Here is a 14,852-nt window from a genome sequence, read left to right as displayed (position 1 = left end):
TGTCTATTGTTTTTTCCACATGAGCGCAAACACAAGCAAATCTGTCTCATCCTCATAACAATTGCTTACTATTCCACATCCATGCACCAGGGTTTATCCAACCACTCCAATCTCATGGAACATTCCAATTGTTTTATATATATATATATATATATATATATATATATATATATACATGCCTTTTCATACTTGAAAAATATACCCATAGAATAAATTCCTGCCGGTAGCAAGCATACCAATTAAACAGGATATACAGTTTAAATTTATAAACAATATCCAAATACCCTCTAAAAACCATTGCATCCCATTATATAACCAACCGGAGTGCAATGAGAAGATCTGCTTTCCCCCAGTGTTAGCAACACTAGGCTCTATTACTTTTTTTTTGCCAATCAGATAGGTAAAAATTTATGTTTCATTAAAATTATGTTCTCAAATTATAAATAATTTTTAATCTGCTTATGGGTCATTTTTTGTCTATTTGCTGGAATCACCTAGTCAGAGCCTTTGCCCAATTTAGGGTGATTTATAATCTTGTGAGTCTCTGAAGATCAGAACAAGGGAGCTCAATGAGCCTGGAATCGGCAGAGATGTGCATTCTCTGCTCCCCAGGGAAAGGCTGACAGTTCTCTGATCCTGTGTATCAGGGAGAAAAAGAAACCTTCTAGTGAAGCCATGAGAATGACCAAGAAGGCATGGAGGACTCAGTGACAGGAGCAGCATCTCCTTTGCCCAACATCCTTCCAGATCCGCCTCTTCGGACCCCTGCACCCCCGCTGTTGAAACCCCATCCTTCTCAGCATGTCTCACATTTACAGTCATCCTCCAAAAATGTCACCTTCGGAAGACGTATTCTGAATATCCAGTGAAAGAAGGGAAACTCTACCAATGAGCACCATCTTTGTGCCATTAGACAATTTTCACTTTTTTTTTTCCTCACAGCAACCCGGTTAGGTAGCTATTATGTTCATTTTACAGAAGAAAAAAAAAAAAAGAAGCCCAGAGATGCCAAGCAACTTGCCTAAAGCCACACAGTACATAATTAGTTTAGCTGAGAGTTGAATCCAAGTCTCTAACACAACCAAGCACATGCGGTCTACCACACAAAGTGAAGGGTGCTAAACATCAATAATTGATCTTTTAATGTCTGCGCTCCTTTCCTCCCACAAGCAGGTGAGCCAATGTCCTCTAGGATGTGTAAAGACTTAGTAACCAGTAGAAAGGAAAGGTACATTTGCCTAGAGCCTGGCAGCTGGCTTGATGAATACACATTTCTTCTGGGGCTTTGCCAGCGTGGGGTTGTGCCGGTCTGTGGCTTGCTTTCTGCAGACCAGCCATCCCTTAGCTGGCATTTCCCAGCACTCTTGGGTGCAGATCTTGGCTGCACTGTTTTCTTTTGGTGTGTCCTAGGACAGCATTCCCCTTCTCTGAGCCTGTTTTGCATGGTTATAACCTCACAGAGGAGTTGTGGAGACATCTGGGTTCTTGTGGTCACTTAGATAAACCAAAGGCACGTCCTGGAATTTGGTATCTACAGACTGATGTTCCAGCTTCTCAAGAGCTTGCTCCCATGGCCTAGAGAGAGCCACCAGACTGCTTAGATTCAAGGGGAAAAATTAAGCCCAGCCTTACCCTAGGCAAGGGGCAGGGGGCCTCGTCCAGCCAGCATTTCCTGCTGCCCGCCATACGCCAGGACTAAGGCTACAAAGATGAGACAGAGCCAGGACCCTCAGGCCTAGTAGGAAAAACTCCTCAGTCCTGACCCAGCATGAAGTCTCCATCAATCCATCCACCTCCCCATTTCTGCTGCCACCATCCTGGGACCCACCACCGCCATCCCCTTCATGATCACAGCCGTAACCTTCTAGCTGATCTCCTGCCCCCCACTCTTTTCTTCCACCATACATGGCCAGGGCTGGGGGGTTGGAGGTACTGCAGGAAACCCAGTAGCCTCTGTTGTGGGGACATTTCTCTGGTGCTGCCTCATTTGGAAGATGGATTGGAGAAAAGAGGAAGAAGAGACCAGGAGACCAAGCATGAGTCCTTTGGCCCTAGGGTGGCCCACTGCAGCCAGAGGAATCTTCCTAAAATAGAAATCTGATCCTGTTACTTTCCTCTTTAAACCTCTTCAGAAAAATGCACGGGGCCCCTCATGAACTGGTGCCCACCCCACGTCATCTCGCAAGTCTGTCCTCCTCCCTCAGCTGACCCAGCCCAACCCCACCTCCTGACTGTTCCTCCCATTCCCTCAATGCCTGTCCACATGCTGGTCCCTGTGGCCCCAACTCCCCTTACCACCCCATCCTCCATCTCTCAGCCAGGGCTCCTTCCTCAGAAGGCCCTCCCCTGACCATGCTGCCATCATAATTTAATCCCCTTAAGTCTTATCATCTCTTAACAACACAGCACCTTATTCTTTCCTTAATAGCCCTTCCTGCAGTCTGCATCTCTGTATCTCTATTGGTGTGCTGGCTTGTCTGAAGGCCTTCTGCTCCACTGAACAGGAAGCTCCACAAAAGCAACGGCCATGCCTGACTTTTCGTGGCTGTACATGCATAGCCTAGCATAGGGCCTGTCACATAGAAGGTGCCCAATAGACATTCTGGTTGAGAGAGTGAGTACCTTCCAGTGTGATAAGTATAACCTTAGCTATAATTATGGGTGGTCAGGGAAGGTATCCAGGAGAGCTGCCATCTGAACTGGGCTTAGGAAGAGGAGCACTGGCTTATCAGACAGGCAAAGGGGCAAGAAGAGCATTCTGGGCAGAAAGAATGGCGTGGGCAAAGAGGAGGGAGCAAGAAATACCCTGGAGAGTGTAGAAAATTCCAGGGTGTGGTTTCTCAACCTCAGCACTGTTGACATTTTGAGCAGGGCAATTCTTTTTTTTTGTGGGGCGGGGGGGGAGGGTGTGGAATTTTGTGCATTGTAGGATAGTTAGCAGTATTCCTGGTCCAAAACATCCCTCCTCCTATGTCACAACCAAAAATGTCTCCAGACATTGCCAAATGTCTCTCTGGGGGGGAAAAGTCACCCCCGGTTGAAAACCACATCTCTAGGTAGTTCTGACATGCTGGCGTGACAGGTACAAAGTGAGGAGTGATAGGAATGGAAGCCAGCGGGGCAGATAATGGAGGACCTGGAGTGCCAAGGTCAGGATTTGAGGACTGTACCCTGTGCGGGTGACTGGAAAGGCTTTCCATGGGAGAAGGACGGGTCGCAACTCCAGAGGCACTACTGCAGGTGCGCTGTGGAGGATTGATTAGCGTGATAGAAGAGGTGGGGAAAGGACCACGAGGCCAGCCAATCTCGTCTCCTAAGGCATGCACAGTCCCGCTCGCACTGGGTAGGGAAGGAGCCTTGGAGGCCGTGACATTCTCTCTGCAGGATCGCCCCAGACCCCACCTGCATGTCCAGGAGAGCTCAAGAAGAAGCCATGGCCGTAGATGAGGGAATGCGGAGTTTGAGGAAGCACTGCCTGGGGATGGGAGGCTTCTCATTATCGAAGGTAGCATGGTGCAGAGGGGAAAGCTGTGGTGTCGGGTGCACCAGGGTTCCAACCCCAGCTTTTCCACTCTCTCTGTGATGCTTGGACAAGTCAGTCCATTGATCTGAGCCTCAGTTTCCCCACCAGTGAAATGGGTGCACTAACACCCACCTCACAGGGCTGCTGGGAAGATTAACTGAAACGACAGCTATGAATGCCCTGCATGGCCCATTCCTAGCCCAGAGCAAGGGTTTCAGACATGCTCGTCCTCACCACTTAGCCTCCAAAAGCTTTTCCCCAGAAACTCGCATTCCATACTAAAGAGTATTTAGTGAACAAGATAATTGTCAGTATTACACACCAAGCACACTCTGTATTTTACATTTTCAAGAGGAAAACCCATGATGTAACATTGGAGTTAAATATACTTCTTTCTGATAACCTTTTTAGCTTCAAACCCTCACCATCTGGCTGGACATAATGAGAGAGCTGACAACTGTGTCAGAACTCACCTTGCCTTCTCTACAGCCCTGTGAGGTTGAGTCCCCCCCTCTACCCACGAGGAGGCTGAGGCTGAGGTGGTTAGAGAACCTCACTCAAGTCCTCAGCCAAGGTAGGCTCATAAAAGGTAGAGCAGTGAACCCCCCAAGAGAGGGGCTTCCGAGTCTGTGCTGGTAAACACAACACTGCTCTCAACATTTGGCTTCTTGAGTGGAATTTACTGTTAACACATCTGTTCTAATGTCAGGGGAAAAAACCTGGTTTACTCTTGTAAATATTATAAAATCTAAATCCTAGCACAGAAAACTGCTGATACAATTTCCCACTCAGAAAAGAGAAGACAGAGGGAAGAGAGACAAGTCACAGGAGTTGAGCTGAGGCTGGTGATGGAGCTCTTGCTAGAGTCCAAGTCTGGGGACTCCCAGACCAGCTGGCCCCCTATTCCTGCTGAGGTGGAAGGTTCCAGAACAGCACTGCCTGGGCTCTGGGTTCTTCAGATTTTGCCAGGAGGCTTACCAGCTCTGCACTTTGGGAAGTGACTTTACCACTCCATGCCTGGGTTTTATTATCTTTAAAAATTGGATCAAAGTAGCAACTCCCTTATTAGGTCCTATTAACTATTGCAAGGATGAAAGAACAGTGTGTGTGTGTGTGTGTGTGTGTGTGTGTGTGTGTGTGTGTATGTGTACTTGTGATTTACAACAACATCTAGCATTTAAGAAGCACATGAAAATGATAATTTTTATTCTCTTATGGTTAGTTTTGTGCCAGTCACTTTATGTATAAGACCACATCTAACTTTGCCCCAACCGTTGTGAAGTAGGTGTGATCCTCCCCACTTCATAGAGGAGAACACTGAGGTCCACCTGGTACAAAGACTTTATCATGAACATCAGAGTGAGTCTGTGATGTGCCCCTGTGGCAATGTGTCCCTTTAGAGATTTGCATGTTACAGGATAATTTTGTTTCCTTTCCATGCATGCAAGTCCACAATGTATTATCTTCGGGCTTTGGGACATCTGGACCAGATGCTCAGTGGTTATCGGGTGTTTCTCCTCTCTCAAGGAAAGAAAGAAGCCCCTGGAGGTGGGAAATGGTGGGGGGGGGCAGAGTAAGGGGAGACAGAGGCCATGATATCTCTGGATGACCCGCAAATGTGTGTAGAGCTAAGAGGAGGAGCGACCTCACCACAATCCCTTTTCCTTGCATACCTGTCAGGGACATACAGATCTTTGAGACTGTAAAGGGTAAAGATTCTTCCTGAAACTTCACAAAACCTTGAGAGAATATTCCCTCTGCTTCCATTACATCTGGGATCAAATTCCAGCATTGCCACTTACTCCTTCTGTGAATTTGGATAACTAACCAAATTTCTCTGGTCCTTCACCTTTTGCCCACAAACGTGGATGTATAATCCCTGAGTGATGAGCATCTAGCACAGTGGTGCTCAACTTTGGCTGCACACAGGAGTCACCTGGGAAGATTTAATTAATATTGACACCTGGGTCTCACCCCCAGAGATCCTGATACAATTGGTCTGATACAGATATCAGGATTTTCAAAAGCTCCCTGGGTGACTCTAATATGCAAGTCAAAAACTGAGAACCTCTGCTCTACAGGTAGCCAATACCCAATTAATACTGTTCCTCCACATTTCTTTACTGCTAACTGCCTGTTCAAATTTTATTTTCAAAAGGTCTTACCAGTTTCTCAGAACGGCTCAAGGATTCTTTATTTCTGCCGCCCCTATGCACATTTTCATACTGACAACATCTGCACTTTCAAAACAGATGACTCAACCCTTAGCCAATCAGCCAGGACATTTAGCTAGCTTTGGCTCCTCTTCTGTTCATTGGATAGAGCCAATTGGTTAAGACACACAATGCCCTCCTGGAGATGCCGATGAGAAAATCAAACAAATGGAATGATCCATTGTTCACTCTTCAGCAAGGGAACGTCATCATTTGCCTCCAAATCTATCTCTTATGGTATATAAAAGCTCACATTATAAAACCCCACGTTCTCTCAGATGGATCTTAAACAATATCCTTTCTCCCACCTATGTCCATAGGATAACTCCACCACTTTTGTATAATTGCTCACCTCCATTCTTCATGGACTACTCCCATGTCAGGAGATGTGCCATCAGCCAGTCACTCATTTCCAGCCACGCCTCCGCCAAAGACACTCTACTTCAGTCATGCTATTTCCCAAAAGCTCTCCATCCTTTGCATATATGTGCCCTTTGCCTTAAATGCCTTTTCCTCCAATGGTCTACCCGGGAGGTTTTTACTCACCTTTAAAAGCCAAATACAAATGTTCTCCTCTGCAGCTTACCTAATCTGTCCTCCCAGTCCCCTCTGCCACAACAGAGTTTAGTTTTTTCCACTCCTGTGCTCTCACAATCTTTGTAATGCTCAGGCACTGCATTTGCCATGATGCTTTATATTAATTTCAGTGCTATACTGAATAGGGATTTTGTAATTTGTCTTTTTATAACCAACTTGCAGCATAGGAATGGGGCCTTAGGAGGTGCAAACTAAATGCCTGCTGTACCGCATCCAATTCTCTGTCCTCAAATCTGTAGCAGTCAATTTTTGAAACACCTTCCCCAAACAATCAAGACAATTTTCTCTTTCATCGTCTAGAAGCTTATTAGTATTCATCTACTATGATGAAACTTTTAAGAGGAAAGATTAATTTTCTTGCCCATGTATGTATATGTGAACAAAAAGAATGAATAAACACCATAAATCTGAAATAACATAAGAGGTGTCATGTCTCTGGAAGGAATAACTACATTTTACAAGAAAGGGAACGTATTTGGCTGATGAGGGAATGAAAGGGTTTGGGGGAGGTGGAATTTTTTGCTGCTTTATTTCCTGGGAAGGGGGGGAGCATGGGGGGGCTGATGAGGAAAAGAGCACCTGCTTTACCTTTTCCGGAGCAGGTAGCTGTAAGTGATTAACCTCCAAGGGAGTGATGAGAGGGACGGTCTGGAAGCCATCCTCAACCGAAGGCGGCTTGGTTCCCTTCTCACTGGGGTTACTGTTCAGCTTCACCATCCTTACGCCTTCCTTCCCAGACCTAAGGCAAAAGCAGTGGGATTCTAGTTACAGTGGGAAGTGAGGCAGGAAAACAGAGGGCTGACGACAGAGAACATAGCGCTGTCCCCAACAGTTCCACTCCGGCAGCTTCAGTGTACAGATCAGTCATCGATCTTCCGCTAGATTTCCTGACATGATTCCCATCATCCAGTAAAACTTCTTTAATCATCCAGATATGCCACCTACCCATGGCACTTAAGAGCTTTCAAATTTGAGAAACTCAAGGAAAATCCTAGGCTCACACACAAAATATACAATCTTAAAAAAATATCCAAGACACTAGAGCTAACATAATCATATAATCTCAGTGGAAAGCTTATTCTTAGTGCAAAAATAAATCCTATTATTCTGGGTCACCCTGCAGTATGATAAATTTCACCTTACCATCTTGGCTGCTATTTTATTATGTTGTTGTTTTTTTTTTCCATTAATCTCCCTAAAATACAATAAATACATTCAGTGCCCCTATGTGTAGTGTACCCTTTTACTCAATATGTAGGTTGTACAGGAGATACAATTTCCTAAAACAAAAAAGGTTTGGCTTGAACCTGATCCTGTTATTCAGCCATGGAATGCCTCCATTTCCTCAACAGCAAAGGGCCATTTTTTTTTTTTTTTTGGTTCCATGGAAAGTTAGCAATCCCCATATTGCAAGATTGCCAACTAAATAAACAAATCACATTTATTTCTTTCCAGCTCCCTTGGAAGTGAAACGGTGATCCCACCCCAGCCCCAGAAGCCCAGCACAACTGAATTTTTCTTGTCAATCCTGCTGATGGAACGTTATTAGACAAAATAGGGTTGTTGTGGGAGTGAAAGGGAAAGGGTTGGAGGACATTGGGGAGTGGTTATAGCAAAAACAAATGCCTACTTACTGTGCTGCACTCTTGGGGGGTCAGAGCAGATTCAAGCCAATTCGAAGAGGAGGAGGACGGCCAGGAGTCCTCCCTCCTCAGCCGGAGCTTGTGGTGCTGAAAGGACAGCGCCTTGCGTGCTTCTGGAGTGGGAGCTTCTGAGAGCGAGGCGCAAGCGAGCGGGCTCCTGGCAGCTGTCTGCCTGCTAGCTCGCTCGCGCCCCCTCCCACCGGGAAACGGGCTCCCACACCATCTGTCATCTGGCACCACCTGCTGTTTCTCATGCATGGCCACAACCACAGGATGGGACAAAATGGTTTCAAAAAAGTGGGAGGGATTCTGGCCATAAAAAATAAAAAATTAATACGCACCATATTATAAGCAATCCTTGAGCCTTTAGAAAAACTGGAGAAGGAGGCACATTCATTAGGAGAATGGGCCACTCCTAAGATCTTCCAGAACAATATTATGAAACAGAATTGTTCAGGACCTGCATCGTGCTCTGACCTGTGTAAGGAGAGAAGGAGAACTAATATTCATTATCTCCCACGCAGTGGGGACTTTTCCAGGCTCTTTCAGATTATTTCCCTCATTTGCAAATTGTGATTTCTAATATTACCTACATGATGGGGTTAGTGTGAGGTGTGAATGTGATAACTTGGGGAAAACATTTAGCTCAGAGCAGGGTGCATGGCAAGCAGTGCATAAACATAAGCTCCTATTCTCACAATGCTACTGTCATCATGCAGGTCAGCTAAGGTCACAGAGCTAGTATAGCACCAGGAACTGGGATTTGAGCCCTTATCCATTGCTGTCAAAGTCTGTATGCAGTCCACGACATTACGGGGCTTCCAGGTCGGTGTCTGGAATCAGAGAGGGCAAAGTCCTAGTGTCAGCTCTACGAAATTCTGGCTGTGGGGACCCTAGACATTTTGCATTCACTCTCCAAGCCTCCATATCTTTATCTCTGATAATAACACCTCCCTTGTAGATTGGTTATGAATATGTGAAGAGATTGCACTCAAGGAAACCCCTTTTAGTTTGGGGACAGGGATCTGAATGGCTGAATTGTTTCATCCCTGGGGGTTGCTCTTACATGCCCTTCAAATCCTCCGAGGTCAAGGCTGTTTCCACTGGTTTCTCCCAGTTGTGTCCAAATCACATTCGGCCATTCATTCCCAGCTGCAGTGCTGTTTATGATGCACTTCATGAGGTCTTGGCATTAGTAATAGCATCCCCTTTCACTTTCAAAAGTATCCTGGCTGGCACGATAAATTATTTGGTCACCTTAGTTGGTGTTCACATACTGAGCATATAGTCTCCAAGCTAAAAGGCCAGGAGAAAACATATATATTACCTGTACTGTTTAGGAATGAAATGTGTGTGTGTGTGTGTTTGTGTGTGTGTGTGTGTGTGTGTGTGTGTGTGTAAAAAGAGAGAGATGTTTCTGAGACAATGGAAGCTATACTACATGAGAGCTGCGTAGGGCACTTCTGTTAATAGAGGTATGCATATATATGAGAGGCAGGTATTCCAATAAATGTTAGTCCCCCACTCCCTGCTTTTCCAAAGACCTGGAGGATTTTCAGGTGTAGGCATTGACTAAGGACAACAAAATGTAGACAGCTACATGGAAACAATTGTGAACACTTGTATTTGATTCTATTATTGCTGCCTCCAAAGGAAAAGAGAAGTCCCTTCAATGCCGCTTGCGATTGATTCACAAGCAGAAATTGTGCCTTTAATAACTCTAAGCCACAGGTCCTGAGAGTTTAGTAAGGTCCAGGATAAGGACCTGTCTCATGGAAATGGAAAATCCAGGCTTCCTTATATGTGAGGACAGGAGAGAGTGTGCAGAAAGAATCAGGGGGCCAGAGTGATGTGGAGAAGCCCCTTGTTGAAGAATTATATTGAGGGGTGCTAAATATAATAGACTATTATTCTCCTGTAGAGCTCTGGAAAAGATGTTTGACAGCTGAAAACAAAAATTATGATATTTTCTGATGAGGTTCTCCAAGTATGTAGATGTAGATGTAATATATTAGACAACTGCAACATAATAAGTGAAGGATAAAGGGACCAATCTGGTGGTAATATATATTCCACTTGAAGTGGTAAAATACTGATTCCAACTAAACTGTGAAAACTTAATTATGCTATTGTAATCACTAGTATAACCAAAAATATACTGAGATAAATTCCAAAATGTGATATATAAATTTAAATGGAATACTTAAAAAAGTTCAAATAGCCCAAAAGAAGGCAGAAAATGGGAAACAGAGAAACAACAACAACAAAAAGGAGAGAACAAGCAGAAAACAAATAATGAAATAGTAGACTTAAAGTCAAACATATCAATAATTACATTAAGTGTAAGTGATCTAAACAAACCAAATAAAAAGAAGAATTTGTCAAAATGAAGGAAAAGCTTGAACCAAATATATGTTGTCAACAAGGAACTCACTTCAAATAAAATGATACAGGTAGGATAAAAGTACTGGCTCAAGCTTTCAGCTCAAAGGAAGACAAAGTACAGCCATCTTCTATCCTCCCACCTCTAGGTTCATCTGACACTAGCTGCTTCTGTCATGCCACCCAAGTGTGACCCCAATGAGATCAAAGTCATGAAACTCAGGTACACCTGTGAGGAAGTCAGTGCCACATCTTCCCTGGCCCCCAAGATCATCCTGCTGCATTTGTCTCCAAAAAATGTTAGTGATGACATCAACAAGACAACTGGTTACTGGAAAGGTCTAAGGATTATAGAGAAACCATTCAGAACAAACAGGCCCAGATTGAAGTAGTACATTCTGCCTCTGCTCTGACCACCAAAGTCCTCAAGGACCACCTAGAGACAGAAAGAAGCAGACAAACAGTAAGCACAGTGGAAATATCACTTTTGATGAGATTGTCAACATTGCTTGACAGATGCAGCACTGATCTTTAGCTAGAGAACTCTCTAGAAACATTAAAGAGGTTCTGGGGACTGACTAGTCAGTGAGCTGCGATTTGATGGCCTTCATCCTCATGGCATCATAGATGACATCAACAATGGTACAGTAGAATGCCCAGCTAGTTAAAAACTACAAAGGAAAATATTTCACTAAAGGATTATTTGACAACAACAAAAAAAAAGGTAATGAGACGTAAGATGGTGCATCATGATAACACTAAACAAAAGAAAGCTGGAGTAACTATATTATTAACAGACAAAGTAGACTTCAGAGCAAAGAAAATTACCAGAGATAAAGAGGGACTTTACATGGGCTGAAAGGGTCAATTGACTAAGAAGACATAACAATCCTAAATGTGTATGAACTTAAAAACAAAGCTTCAAAATACATGAAGCAAAAACTGACAGAACTAAAAGGAGAAAGGGACAAGTTCACAATTGTAGTTGAAGACTCAAACACTCCTATCTCCTTAATTGAAAAAACAAATTAAAAAATCAGCAAGGCTATAGAACAGAGTTTCTCAACTTCAGAACTATTAACATTTTGGACGGAATAATTATTTCTTGTGGGGAACATGGGCTGTTCTGAGGACTGTAAGATGTTTAGCAGCATTCCTGGTCTCTACTACTAGGTGTTAGCAGCATCTTCCCCAAAGTTGTGACAATCAAAAATATCTCCAGACATTGACAAATGTCCCCTGAGAGAGAAGGGCAAAACCACTACCAGTTGAAAACCACTGTTATAGAAGAACTGAACAACATCGTCAACCAACTGGATCTACTTGACATGTATAGAAAACTCCACCCAACTACAGAAGAATATGTATTATTTTTAATTGAACTTGGAACACTTACTAGGATAAACTATATCCTGAGTTACCAAGATATACTATATCCTGAGTTATAAAACAAGTCTGAACACAGTTTTTCAAATTGAAAATTATATAAAGAATGTCCTCTGACCATAATAGAATTAGACCTGAAATCAATGACAGAATGATAATGGGCAAGTCTCCAAACACTTGGAAATTAAACAGCACACTTTGAAATAATCCATGTGTCAAAGAGAAAGTCTCAAGGGAAATTTAAAAATGTTTTGCACTGAACAAAAATGAAAATATGAGATATAAAAATTTGGGGAGTGCAGCTAAAATGGTGCTTAGAGGAGACTTTACAACATTAAATGTGTATAACATAAGATAATAAAGGTCTCAGATCAATAATCTAAGCCATCACCCAGAAAAAAATAAGAGCAAAATAAACCCAAAGCAAGCAGAAGGAAAGAAATAATAAAGAGTAAAATCAATAAAATTGAAAGCAGAATAAACAATAGAGCAAATCAATGAAACCAAAAGCTGGTTCTTTGACAAGATCAATAAATCAGATAAACTTCTTGAAAAACTGACAAAGAAAAAAGAGAGAAAATACAAATTACCGGTATCATGAATGCAAGAGGGAATAACACTACAGAGCATACAGACATTAGAAGGATAATAAGGGACTAAAACAAACAACTCTATGTACATAAGTTTGATGAACTAGTTTAAATGGACCAATTCCTCAAAACCCATAAATTACCAAAACCCACCCAAAATAAAAGTATAACCTGAATAGTCCTAACTATTAAGGAAATTGAATTTGTTGTTAAAAATCTTCCAGAAAAAAACAAATCTCCAGCCCCAAATGATTTCACAGTGAATGCAACCAAATATTTTTAAAGAAATAACACCAATTTTACACAATCTCTTCCAGAATATAAAAGAGGAGGGAAACAATTCCTAATTCATTTTGCAAACCCTGCATTACCCTAATACAAAAACAGACAAAGACAGTACAAGACAAGAAAACTACAAGTCAATATACCTCATGAACATAGGTACAAAAATCTTCAACAAAATATTAGAAAATCAAATCCCTCAGTAGACAAAAATAATGATACACCATGAACAAGTGGGCTTTACCATGGGGATGCAATTCAACGAGAAAATGATTTTAATAAAATTTAACATTCATTCATAATAAAAACTCTCAGAAAATTGGGAATAGAAGGGAAGTGCCCCAACCTGATAAAGGGCATATGAAAGAAAATGATAAAGGCAGGAAGGCGGCAGGAAGGAAGGAAGAAAGAGGGATGGAAGGAGGGAGGGAGGAGGGAGGGAAGAAGGGAGGAAGAAAGGAAGAAGAAGAAAGAGAAGGAGGGAGGGAGGGAGGAAGGGAGAGAGAAAGAAAGAAAGAAAGAAAGAAAGAAAGAAAGAAAGAAAGAAAGAAAGAAAGAAAGAGAGAGAGAAAGAAAAGAAAGAAAGAAAGAGAGAGAGAGAAAGAAAGAAAGAGAGAGAGAGAGGAAGGAAGGAAGGAAGGAAAGAAAGAAAAGAAAAACTAATGTCATAATTAATGGTGAAAGACTGAATGTCTTTCTCCCAAGATCTAGAACAGGCAGGCAAGAATGTCCACTCTCACTACTCCTAGTCAACATCATACCTGGAGGTACTAGCCAGTACAATAAGGCAAGAAAAATAAATAAGAGGTAAACAGATTGGAAAGGAAGAAATAAAATTATTCTTACTTGCAGACAACATGATTATTTACATAGAAAATTCCAAGAAATGTATTGTTTTAATTCCTGGGACTAAATTTAAATTTAAATCTCTAGTCTAGCAAAGTTGCAGATACATGGATGTACGAAACTTAATATTTCTATATTTTAGCAGTGAACAATTAGAAACCAAAAGGTTTTTAAGATATCATTTAAAATAGTGTCCCCAGATGAAACACTTAGGTATTAATCTAGCAAAATATGTACCAAATCTGTATGGGGAAAACTATGAAATACTTATGAAAGACCTCAAATACGTAAATAACTGTAGACATACCATGTTCATGAATTGGAGCAGTCAACATAATAAGGATGCCAACACTAAAATTTTATTTATGGATTAATTTTCTATTATAATCTTCAGTAGCAATTTTTGTAAGTAAATCTATATCATTCAAAAATGTATATGATAAAAAAAAACAAACAACCCAATCCAAAAAATGGGTAGAAGACCTAAATAGACATTTCTCCAAAGAAGATATACAGATTGCCAACAAACACATGAAAAGATGCTCAACGTCACTAATCATTAGAGAAACGCAAATGAAAACTACAATGAGGTATCACCTCACACCAGTCAGAATGGCCATCATCAAAAAAATCTACAAACAACAAATGCTGGAGAGGGTGTGGAGAAAAGGGAACCCTCTTGCACTATTGTTGGGAATGTCAATTGATACAGCCACTATGGAGAACAGTATGGAGGTTCCTTAAAAAACTGAAAATAGCATTACCATATGACCCAGCAATCCCACTACTGGGCATATACCCAGAGAAAACCATAATTCAAAAAGTCACATGCACCCCAATGGATACTGCAGCACTATTTACAACAGCCAGTTCATGGAAGCAACCTAAATGCCCATTGACAGACGAATGGATAAAGAAGATGTGGTAAATATATACAGTGGAATATTACTCAGCCATAAAAAGGAACGAAATTGGGTCATTTGTAGAGACGTGGATGGACATCGAGACTGTCCTATAGAGTGAAGTAAGTCAGAAAGAGAAAAACAAATATTGTATATTAACGCATATATGTGGAATCTAGAAAAATGGTACACATGAGCTGGTTTGCAAGGCAGAAATAGAGACGTAGATGTAGAGAACAAACATAAGGACACCAAGGGGGAAAACTGAGGCGGGGGGCAATGAAAGGGGAGATTGGGATTGACATATATACACTGATATGTAAAAAATACGTAACTAATAAGAACCTGCTGTATAAAAAAAGATCAGCTTAGTGTTTTGTGACCACCTAGAAGGGTGGGATAGGGAGGGTGGGGGGGAGATGCAAGAGGGGGGAGATGCAAGAGGGAGGAAATATGGGGATATATGTATACCTATAGCTGATTCACTT

At 42.1% G+C, this 14,852-nt stretch overlaps 1 protein-coding gene and 1 pseudogene across 1 annotated transcript in view; one reads left to right on the top strand and one right to left on the bottom strand.

Moving 5' to 3' along the window:
• The window catches only part of NSG2 (neuronal vesicle trafficking associated 2), a 61,355-nt gene extending 53,217 nt beyond the window's left edge, over positions 1–8,138 (bottom strand). Inside the window, exons 1-2 of the mRNA XM_007107842.2 lie at positions 7,968–8,138; positions 6,922–7,072 (exon numbers count right to left, since the gene is read on the bottom strand). Of these exons, the coding sequence (XP_007107904.1) occupies positions 6,922–7,050 (129 nt within the window). The 5' untranslated portion in view covers positions 7,051–7,072; positions 7,968–8,138. The remainder of the gene's footprint in view (positions 1–6,921; positions 7,073–7,967) is intronic.
• A 2,321-nt stretch (positions 8,139–10,459) lies between these two features.
• Positions 10,460–11,026, top strand: LOC102984559 (60S ribosomal protein L12-like; annotated as a pseudogene).
• Positions 11,027–14,852: the final 3,826 nt, after the last annotated feature.

The sequence above is a fragment of the Physeter macrocephalus genome, chromosome 2 (assembly GCF_002837175.3).
Source record: "Physeter macrocephalus isolate SW-GA chromosome 2, ASM283717v5, whole genome shotgun sequence".
In the NCBI taxonomy this organism is placed as follows: Eukaryota; Metazoa; Chordata; class Mammalia; order Artiodactyla; family Physeteridae; genus Physeter; species Physeter macrocephalus.
The sequence above is the reverse complement of the archived record's forward strand: the minus strand, read 5'-3'. Positions and strand labels throughout refer to the sequence as shown.